The sequence below is a fragment of the Lissotriton vulgaris genome, chromosome 7 (genome assembly GCF_964263255.1).
Source record: "Lissotriton vulgaris chromosome 7, aLisVul1.2, whole genome shotgun sequence".
NCBI lineage: Eukaryota > Metazoa > Chordata > Amphibia > Caudata > Salamandridae > Lissotriton > Lissotriton vulgaris.
In genome coordinates, this window is record NC_141695.1 from 1,724,342,180 (window position 1) to 1,724,354,185 (window position 12,006).

Below are 12,006 nucleotides of genomic sequence, written 5' to 3' on the forward strand. Positions count from 1 at the left end.
AAAAAAAGTATTACACCTTAGAAGTGATAAAGTTCAAGTAACGAGGTATATTCAGGTGATGAGCCTCTTTGTAATGGTTAACATTAGAAATCACCACAGTATTTGAAAAGATAATCAGTGACAAAAAAGGACCTTCTGGAACAGTAGCAAAAAAATAACAAGTTAGTAGACATGAGAAGATGCTCTATTCAGTGATGAAGTATAGCATGGATAACATGGAAAAACTAGACCAGACTTGGCAAAGAAAAGGGTGTAACTAAGGTTTAAGAACTCCTGGAATAGGTGATGTAGGATAAGCCAACAACCATGAAAATGAACAAGATGCAATCCATGGCGAAGGGCTATTCAGAGATTTTGACGTGTAAGCCACAGTGAAAGACTATTCAGATGAAATTATAATTTTGAACACCAACATGTTTGAGAGAGGCGACCCCCCAAATCCTTGTTTGATGACTTTCCTGGAAAAGTTAACACTGAAACGGTCAACCAGTCAAATATGCAGTGACTGATGAAGGGCACCATGTGGACAGGAGGCATAAAACACTGGATAAGAAGAACACGTGATGAGTGAAGGACCTAGAGGATAATTACTGTAGAACCGAGAGATGGACGAAGACTCACCAGATGCTAACAAGGAACACATAATGCCATTAGTGATGGAAGGGAAGAGTTATCACGGCCCTCTCATTCACCGTTAAGGAGAGCCCGCTTTCACAGCAGGGTGGATACCTGAAAATATGTAGGTGGTGGGCTACAGGGAGAAAGGCCTTGCTTCACCAATGTCAAAGCCCCCATTTAGAAGGGGCAGGATCTGGACAAGAAAAGGAGCATGCTACAGGGAGGGATCCTTTACCTCAATAACACTTCCATTATTTTGAATATTGCCCCAAAAGCTCGTTAAGGGTTTCATCATGACAGACATAAGCTGCTAACATTCTTACCAGGCAGGTCGAAAAGTTTGGCAGGAGGAGACATTTTTCCCCTCTCCCTTAGGTATTTACAAGAGGGTTTCATTGGGGTGGACCCCATCGAAATTTGCTTCAGCTCAAAAATCCCAAAAATAAATAGATAAATAAATAAATAAATTTAAAAATCTATAGAAACGAAAAATAAATAAATATCATTCACGGTGACGAGACGCAGCTGTGGTGGGGCGGTCCTCTCTGCTGGCGAGTGCAGCATTCCTTTTTTTAAATAATTTTCTAGTAGTGGCGCCGGATGTGACTTCCACCATTGGTGCCTCCCACAATCTGCTGGCTGTCGTCATCAACGTGGTCGCCCTCACAGTCGCTGGCTTCGTCCCTGTCTGTCCCAACACCTTCAGTTTCGTGGCGGCTCTCGTAGGACTGTTGAGGGTTTAAAAAATGAGGAGACCAAAACATATGATGACTACCTATTATTTCAAAATTAACGGTGATTCAGTTTGTGATATGTGCTGAATAAATGCGTAATATGTAGGGAAATAAAGGAGAGTACTATATATATATATTTATTCATCAAATTAGTAAACATTTTTATTGAATGACAGACAGCAAATAATGAAAATTAAACTCCAGATGACACTCAAATGCTCTAAATCTTTCTAAAGTGCATTAATATCTATGACTACATCATGTTATATCAAAAATACATAATATGTAACATGTGTAATATTGTTCTATATTGCTATCTGAGGGTTCAGGTCCCTTTAATGCACTGTCATGATAGTCGAAGACATTACACCCGCCGCACTGACAGAAAACCACCATCAGCCCAGTGGTAATCTATGGACCAGTATATCCCCAATAGAATCCCCCTAAAGTCTTGTATTTGTACACTTCTATGAAATCTCCCTAGAGTCTTATATTTGTATAAAAATCGCAAGAAGGTGGATTTGCTATTCCAGATCTGCACATCAGATCATTTCCCCTTAATGTAGAAAGAGTTCATCTAAATGTGAAAAGAATGTTGAATATTGAGTGCAACCTTGGTGTTAGATGCTTATCCACCTCAAGCATCAGAAAAGGACTCTCTACCCACCAACAGCGTTGCAGAATGTCACATCAACAAAAGCAAAACACCAGAGCACATCACATGAAGTCATTTTTATCCATGTGCAGTCAGCACTTTTCTCCAAATCGTATACTCGCAGAAACACTTCTTTCCAATCCAAGGGAGTCGCGTTGTGTAGAAAATGCAGTTTTTATTGCTTTTTAAAACACAGTGGTCCACATTCATGGAGATGTGAGGAGGTTTTCGGGTGTTTACGATGGAACTTATCATGGCTCCACGATTATAAAAAACGAGGATTACTGCTTACAATTCACGTGCTCAGGTAAACTTGATTATACTCTTGGTGAACTTTATACCAAGAATCACGCATAGTGGCAAGACTGTGCTTTATTTACTGAAGTGCTTTATACATTTTAAATTAGCCTTGAGGAAGCCCGCGAAGGGCGAAATGCACGTCGGCTGTGGAGCACTGTGTTTTAAAAAGAAATAAAAACTGCATTTTCTACACAACGCGACTCTCTTGGATTGGAAAGAAGTGTTTCTGCAAGTATACGAACTGGGGAAAAGTGCTGACTGCACAAGGATAAAAGTGACTTTATGTGATATGCGCTGGTGTCTTATATTTGTATGTTTCTATGAAATCCCCACTAGAATCTTTCTATTTTTGCGCTCTATGAAATATCCTTACAGTCTTATATTTGTACGCTTCTATAAAATCCTACTAGAGTCTTATATTTGTACGCTTCTATGAAATCCTTCTAGAGTCTTATATTTGTATGCTTCTATGAAATCTCCACTTAATCTGTATATTTGCACGCTTCTATGAAATCCCTCTAGAGTCTTATAGTTGCACGCTTCTTTAAAATTCCAACTTAAGTCTGTATATGTGTACGCTTCTATGAAATCCCCACTAGAATCTGTATATTTGTATGCTTCTATGAAATCCTACTAGAGTCTTATATTTGTACGCTTCTATGAAATCCCTCTAGAGTCTTACATTTGTATGCTTCTATGAAATCTCCACTTAATCTGTATATTTGCACGCTTCTATGAAATCCCCACTTGAGTCTGTATATGTGTATGCTTCTATGAAATCCCCACAAGAATCTATATTTGTACGCTTCTATGAAATCCCTCTAGAGTCTTTGCAAGCTTCTTTGAAATTCCAACTTCAGTCTGTATATGTGTACGCTTCTATGAAATCCCCACTAGAATCTGTATATTTGTACGCTTCTATGAAATCCACCTAGAGTCTTATATTTGCACGCTTCTTTGAAATTTCAACTTTAGTCTGTATATGTGTACGCTTCTATGAAATCCTCACTAGAATCTGTATATTTGTATGCTTCTATGAAATCCCCAGTAGAATCTGTATATTTGTACGCTTCTATGAAATCCCCACTAGAATCTGTATATTTGTATTATTCTATGAAATCCCCACTAGAATCTGTATATTTGTACACTTCTATGAAATCCCCCTAGAGTGTTATATTTGTACGCTTCTATGAAATACCCACTAGAATCTGTATATTTATACGCTTCTATGAAATCCCCACTAGAGTCTGTAGACGTGTGTACTTCCATGAAATCCCCACGAGAATCTGTATATTTGTACGCTTCTATGAAATCCCTCTAGAGTCTTATATTTGTACGCTTCTATGAAATCCCCACTACAATCTGTAGATTTGTACACTTCTATGAAATCCCTCTAGAGTCTTATATTTGTACGCTTCTATGAAATCCCCACTAGAGTCTGTAGATGTGTACGCTTCTATGAAATCCCCACTAGAATCTGTATATTTGTACGCTTCTATGAAATCCTACTAGAGTCTTATATTTGTACGCTTCTATGAAATCCCTCTAGAGTCTTATATTTGTATGCTTCTATGAAATATCCACTTAATCTGTATATTTGCACACTTCTATGAAATCCCTCTAGAGTCTTATATTTGCACCCTTCTTTGAAATTCCAACTTAAGTCTGTATATGTGTACGCTTCCATGAAATCCCCACTAGAATCTGTATATTTGTACGCTTCTATGAAATCCTACTAGAGTCTTATATTTGAACGCTTCTATGAAATCCCTCTAGAGTCTTACATTTGTATGCTTCTATGAAATCTCCACTTAATCTGTATATTTGCACGCTTCTATGAAATCCCCACTTGAGTCTGTATATGTGTATGCTTCTATGAAATCCCCACAAGAATCTATATTTTTACGCTTCTATGAAATCCCTCTAGAGTCTTATACTTGCACGCTTCTTTAAAATTCCAACTTCAGTCTGTATATGTGTACGCTTCTATGAAATCCCCACTAGAATCTGTATATTTGTATGCTTCTATGAAATCCTACTAGAGTCTTATATTTGAACGCTTCTATGAAATCCCTCTAGAGTCTTACATTTGTATGCTTCTATGAAATCTCCACTTAATCTGTATATGTGTACGCTTCTATGAAATCCCCACAAGAATCTTTATTTTTACGCTTCTATGAAATCCCTCTAGAGTCTTATACTTGCACGCTTCTTTGAAATTCCAACTTCAGTCTGTATATGTGTACGCTTCTATGAAATCCCCACTAGAATCTGTATATTTGTACGCTTCTATGAAATCCACCTAGAGTCTTATATTTGCACGCTTCTTTGAAATTTCAACTTTAGTCTGTATATGTGTACGCTTCTATGAAATCCTCACTAGAATCTGTATATTTGTATGCTTCTATGAAATCCCCAGTAGAATCTGTATATGCGTACGCTTCTAGGAAATCCCCACTCAAATCTGTATATTTGTATGATTCTATGAAATCCCCACTAGAATCTGTATATTTGTACACTTCTATGAAATCCTCCTAGAGTGTTATATTTGTACGCTTCTATGAAATACCCACTAGAATCTGTATATTTGTACACTTCTATGAAATCCCTCTAGAGTCTTATATTTGTACGCTTCTATGAAATCCCCACTAGAGTCTGTAGATGTGTGTACTTCCATGAAATCCCCACGAGAATCTGTATATTTGTACGCTTCTATGAAATCCCTCTAGAGTCTTATATTTGCACGCTTTTATGAAATCCCCACTAGAATCTGTATATTTGTACACTTCTATGAAACCCCCCTCTAGTGTTATATTTGTACGCTTCTATGAAATACCCACTAGAATCTGTATATTTGTACGCTTCTATGAAATCCCCCTAGAGTCTTATATTTGTATGTGTCTATGAAATCCCTACTAGTCTGCATATTTGTATGTTTCTATGAAATCCCCACTAGAATCTGTATATTTAAACGCTTGTATTAAATCCCCACTAGAGTCTGTATATGTGTATGCTTCTATGAAATCCCCACTAGAGTCTTAGATTTGTACGCTTCTATGAAATCCCCCTAGAGTCTGTGTATGAGTATACTTCTGTTCAATCCCCACAAGAGTCTGTATATGTCGTGCTTCTATGAAATCCCCACTAGAATTTGTATATTTTTACGCTTCTATGAAATCATTACTACATCCTGTATATTTGTATGGTTCTATGAAGTCCCTCCCATAGTTTTGGTATTTGTAAACTTCAATTAAATCATCTCCAAATGAATTAGTGAGTGTCCAATTTGCACCCAACTATATAGTGCAAATAGTGCATGTTATTCTATATTACAATTTACGCTGACAGCCATGCGATTTCAACGTTTCTGCGTTTCAGCACAGCTCATAATCTCGTTTCTAGAACAAACTTAAGTGTAAACCCAAAACAGGGTTTTTTGCCTGGTAGCAATTGGGACCTCAGGACTTGTTTATCACGGTGTCCCTGATATCTTTGAGTGTGTGCATATTTGAGCATTACCAACCATAAGTTTTCTTCTCAGTACATGCATATTCATGTGAATCTCTGATGTTTCCTTATTTGTGCATGCTCCCCTTACCTCCATAGGGTTCACGGTGATTGTCAGGGCCGAGTCGTCCCAGAACATCTCACTTTCTTTGCCGCCGGCCAAGCCCACACGGCGGTGGATAGAATGAATACGGACAATACCCAGTATCACCATCAACGCCAGAAATCCTGCACACACAACAATGATGATGGTGGCTGCACTGGGGACCACTGCGAGGAGAGAGAGAAAGAGATAGAGATAATATTAGGAAGGAATATAAACACTCCCACAACCAAAAATGCCTAGCTCTTACTAGTAGCCAAGCAAAGGTGAGAAACCCAGTACTTTACAATATATTGTCCTTAGCCCCAAGGTATAGGGATCTACCAACATACGTCTTCTATGCTAGACTCGGCGTACTATTAACATGATGTGTTGTCAAAACAGGTTTTGCTTTTCCTCCCAAAGGCTGACAACATAAGATTTACTATGCATGCTCACCTCCAACTACTAACAAAAGATATGCTATGCGTGTCAATACTTGATGTGCTCTGCTCACCAAACCACTGCCAACCCAGGGTTTTTTACTCCTGCAAGGCCAACAACAAAGGGTCTACTCAACCTGCTATCAAAGGGTATGCCATGTCTTCTCTTGGTTCATGTCAATGGCTACTAAAATGGCGTTTCCTAGACGTGCCAACATCAACAAATGCCAACCTTTGGTCTGCTATTAATGGCAGCGGCTGCCAACATTGGGTCTGATATGTCTTCTAAAAGGGGGCACTGAAGCCATGAAAAACTGTTAGGTTACCAACATGTGTGAAGAACAACCACTAGGACACAACAAAATATGGAAGAATCTGAAGGCCTGCTTAAGAGAATTCCCATAGAAGCCCAGGTGCTGGTGGGAAGGACATCAAACCTGGGCTCCTATTGGAATTCTCAAGGGCATATTATCAAGCCCCTTATCGCTGCTTTAGCGGAAGTGTCCTGCCTAAAGCGGCGATAATGTTATCGCCGTTCTTGATAATATGGCCCTTAGTATTTTTTTGTTTTTGCAGAAACAAACTCACAAAGGAGGATTTTTTCTCTAAAAAAGAAAAAAAACTAATGACCCCATACCCTGGGAGTTTCCTCCCAGAGTGTGGGGTTAATATGTATTTTTTTCTGTCCCTCACTTCCAGGTTTTACCTGAAGGTGACAGGCAGAAAAAAGGAAATTACACCATCCACCCCAAATAGTGTGGAAAATGTATCGCCCTCCCCCAATGGCCCCAACTCCATCAGGCTGTGAAGGATTCTGTCAATGGATGCAACGGGGGCTCAGTCAACGGAAAGCTTATTGTACTCTAGTCTCCAAATGAGACAGGTGGACCAGGAGTTTGATGGACAGGTAACTGCATTGCATTTGTGGCAGAGTAAACTGTCTGCCAAACTCTAAATCAGGTCCTTTATTCCAATAACTAAGCAATTGATATTGAAAGGCCTCTGCATTTGCCATTGAGAGGTTTTCAGAAAGGATCGTATTTATCTTCAGAACTCTTTTTGCTCAGTGAAATTGGTACCTGCCAACTTTTTGTGACTCCTTAAGTTTTGGTAAACTCATGGTGGTGGGAATGCTTTTTAGCTCCGGCTTCACAGCACGTCTCTCAGCAACACCTATTGCTTGCCAGATACATAGAGGGACCTTTGGGCCAGCCCCTACAACCACTGAATTGTTTGGATCACTCGCCTTTGTTTTGATACCAAGATCAATCGCATCTTGGAACACCCTTGATGAGCATACACTTCTGACTTCATGCTATTGGCTGTTTCATGTTTCTTTCCACATCCCAGTAAGTGGTTTCATTGGAAAACATTAGGGACTATTTTGCGTCAGAAAAGTACACTCAATCCTCAAACTCTTTGTCACATTCAATTATTTTTCTTTAATATGTATTGTTTAAAAAATACTGTTGCTATTTTTAGTGCACAACTTATTTGCTTACTTTCCATAAAAAAAATGATTGCTGGTGATACCATATGGAGTCCATATTAACCATGTTTAGCCGCTGGGACGATGATAAGATTCGCATGTCTGGCAGCCCTGTGCTACTATTGCCTTGTTGCTGCTGAAATGCAAAGCCAGTGTTCTGGCAGTTTTACAAAACCAACTGATCTGGTTTAAAATTGAAAATGTCTGCCATTAGGTCGGACTTAAAAATGAAAAGGCAAACCAGATTAATTGGCTTTGTCAGTGCTTGTTTACGCCTGGCTCCCAAATACAGGAATAACCAACAAAAGGAGCTCAAGGGGGAAGATACTAAGGAGGAGGAGGCGGCCCCCCACTCAGTCAGTATTCAACACAAAATACCTCCTCCAACTAACACAAACATGTCAAGCGAGCCTGGGGCAGAGTTGCACAATGGGTCATACTCTTACTCAAACAGTGTATCCTTAACACTAATTTGCAGGACATGGTGTACAAGCTACAATGTTTAAAAAGGTCTTATCTCATTCCCACCCGTGAAACAAAAACGTGTGAAAACTAAGAGAGAGCGCCTCGCGGTAGTAACACCCGAGGGGGTTCCTGACCTGGTATTGTCAGTTTACCCACTTCTCATCATTGGTCACTCTGTCTTTGTCGTGACAAAACAAATAAAGAAAAACAGAGAAAGAACCAACCAAATAGGTATAGATGTGTGAATACAAACTATCAAAAGTGCTGTGTAAATAAGCGATCAAATCAACCACTCATCAGTCTCCCAAAAGTGACCAAAAATCAGTGAGTGCACCTAGAACCCCTGCAATGGCCAACGTGCAGGAAAAATGGCCAATGCTGTTAAAACTGGGAACCACTTGCTAGCTATATTGACTTTATTCTGTTGCTGCAAGTAATCCCAATTTAAAAATGGTTCAAATTATACCATGCTTAAATGATGCCTTTAGGACACCACATCACCTGAGGGAGACAAAGACCTAAAAACTCCCCAGGCCATAATTTCTCCAAGGAACACCCACTCAAACACTCCCCAGGCCACAACATCCCCTAGAGGAACACCTACACCAAACCTACGCTAGGACTCCATGTCACCTGGAGCAGTCACATGCTTCTAGCCTTCTGTACAATGCTTTGTCATATGAAGGAGACATCTGCTTTAAGCTTCCCCTAGGACATAACATCACCTAGGGGAGACACCTACTGATAACTAGGGGTGGGCGGAATTTGCGTAGTCGCGCTACGCAAAGCTTCGCAAAACGGTAAAAAATCTCTGCGAGCACGCAGAGTTCCGCGAACGCGCGGAATTGCTTGTTCCGCCCGTTCGCAAGGCTTGTTTCCTGTTGGCGAACGCTGTTTGCGAGCTCGGGTGGAAATATCTCCCAAACACGCATTTTGAAAGAGCGAACAAGCAAAAAATTCTGCGAAGCAGCGGATCGCAGAATTTATGGCAATTCTGCGTTCTCTGCGGAATGCAAAATTTGCCCATTTCCTCCCACCCATCCTTAGGACCCTCTAAGAGATCAAGACTCCAAACCTCTCCTAAGACACCGTAACACTTTCACTAGCCATCCCTTTGAATCCAATGACACCATCTCACCTAAAGGAGACCCCTATTGAAACCCACCCTTGTGGCACAACATCATCTAGTGGAGAAGTCTTCTGAAACTTTCTCCAGGACTAAACATCACCTAGAGGAAACACATACTCCAAACCTCTACTACTTTACCATGGCACCCAGAAGAGACACATGCTTCAAACCTCTCCTTCGACACATAACCCACCACACCACCTACTCAATCCTCCACTAGGATCAAATGCCACCTGGAGGAGACTACCAATACCCCAGAATAGCTTGTTCCATGGAGGACACCACATCACAAAGAGGAGACACCTACACCAACTCTCCCCTAGGGCAGCACGTCACCAGTAGTTCCCGACTCCAAACCTCACCGAGGACTCCGTCTCATACAAATGAGCCAAAATCAACATACCTCCCTTGGGATACCACATGCCCCATAGACGCCAACGAATCCAACCTGTAGGAGGATTCCATCCTCACTTGCAGGCCAGTACATAGTACCGCCATCCCCATCCCTGCACCCTGCAGTTCTCGTGCCCCGATCACGTACTGGAGTTGCGGTGAGTGCTTGCCAGATTGTGTCCGGAGAGCTCAGGGGGCAGTTGATGACCACCGTGTACGAATTGCTGGGCAGACATCATGTGGTTCGGGTGGGCAATTCGGTTCATACTATGAAGAACGTTCACCTGCAGAGGCAAAAGAGAGACGGGTGAAAGGGATGAGGTAATGGACGAAGAGAGGGGATTACGCTACAGAATTTGTTTTTCAAGTTAGTTGAGTTTCAGTTCCCTCCCATTTCACTGATATTACTAAACATAATGTAAAATATCATTGGCGAGCACACGTTCATCCCAAGGCAGTGCCTGGCTCTATGTAACAAGTTATTATTGTTACCAAACTCAGTAGTATACATTGTATGGTCCTCTGGAGAGTGACATGGTGCGTCAACCTGGCAGGATTTAAACCTGTAAGGATTGCATTAATCCAAAAACCTGCCATCAAGCACGGCTATCAGCAGCAGCACCCACTATTACTTGTGAATTGTGCTGGCCACACTCCCTGGCTGCTTTCTTGCACAATTCGAGAGCCCTATAGAGACATTTGGTATGTACAGCTCACTACGGTCAAGTCCTTGAGGACCGTAAAAGGCAGTCGGGAAATCTCAAGATTTGCATGCCAGCTTTCCTCTGGGAAACCATGATTAGCTGGTGAGGTTTGAAGGCAAGAGCTATCTACGCGCTTAAACCTTGGTGGTTGGCCTAGAGGTTTATGCCATACATTGTTAAACTATCCGAGATGTATCGCAAGCTGACCTGGCTGGCTGCCGCCTGCACAAGGTCCACAAACCTCACCTCCATAACTGAGCCCTCAGGGATGGAGTGGCCTTTATCTTTAAAAAATCTGCACTGGCCTTCATCCTGATTCTCATAGCAGGATCAACAAAGAAGTCTACCTTGATGACTTGCATTCGTGAACCAAGGGAGATGTGTCATCCAGACATGCCTGGCTGAAATACAGGGATGTCCCTTATTTTGACCTGCATGGCTGGCACCCTAGCGTGGCCTACCGCGTTATTATGTATGTCTCGCCCATCTTTACTGTCCATCATCCTGAGCTGCATGACTGACCATATGCACTGGCCTTAACTTGGGCCTGCCTGGATGAACCAACTGAAATGTCTGCCTTACTGACCTTATGGCTGCACCAACAGAATGGCCATCCGGCAAACCTAAACCACCATCTGGAATTTTATGGATGAACCATTTAGTGAATCCAGCATGATATTGCCTTGATCTCAGATGCCTCAATTAGAGAAACAACTTCAGAACAATTATGCTTAAATCACTCATCCAATGGGACACAGTCCTAGAGGAATTCCCCCTCCCCCCCACATCCAGAAGGGCGTTCAGTCTGCATGCACATTCATCACTGGCTTTCTGCCCTCTCACACCCAATGCTCTTCTGATAAAGCTTGTTCCCACCTCTTTGCCACTCCCTCATCATTATTAGTATCACAGATTTTTGGAAAGTACCTCAACTGTAAACTCGTTGCTGGAGTACCGACCGTTCATCTCAGTGCAGGATAGGTGGAACTTCCTCTCGTACAGCGCCACCCCATGGCTGATATGGTAGCGCACCTGCCTCAAAATCTCCTCATAGACCGCTATAGTCTCCACACCTGGAAATAGGAAAAGAAAGGCAGACACTGTATGAGAAACAGGCGACCTTGACTCCTTCATTGTCAGCTGGAGAATCTTCTTGCTGAGAGAAAATCATGACTGACACGTTCCAAAAAATTCTGAACCGTGCCTTTATGTGAGTGGCGCTGGTGATTCTATCACATACTAAAGCCTTGACCTAGTCTCTGAGTGCAAAAACAACAGTTGATGGACAGAATGCAGAACAATGTCATACATTCACCCCAGTAGAGAGATCAGGGCCTAAATCCATCGTTTTTTTGCTCACCATGCCATTCCAGTTTGTACCCATCCATATGCAAATCAGTCTTGACCCTCTGCCCCATGGGAACAGTCCAGCCCCAACTGCCAAGCCAGGTCCTCCCTGGACTGGAAACAAGCATACTAGGACCGGT

At 41.7% G+C, this 12,006-nt stretch overlaps 1 protein-coding gene across 1 annotated transcript in view; it reads right to left on the reverse strand.

Moving 5' to 3' along the window:
* Positions 1-1,057: 1,057 nt before the first annotated feature.
* Positions 1,058-12,006, reverse strand: part of CLSTN3 (calsyntenin 3) — a 108,922-nt gene continuing 97,973 nt past the window's right edge. The window contains exons 15-18 of the mRNA XM_086932954.1: positions 11,447-11,592; positions 9,964-10,099; positions 5,906-6,084; positions 1,058-1,346 (exon numbers count right to left, since the gene is read on the reverse strand). Coding sequence (XP_086789080.1) covers positions 1,203-1,346; positions 5,906-6,084; positions 9,964-10,099; positions 11,447-11,592 — 605 coding nt within the window. The 3' untranslated portion in view covers positions 1,058-1,202. The remainder of the gene's footprint in view (positions 1,347-5,905; positions 6,085-9,963; positions 10,100-11,446; positions 11,593-12,006) is intronic.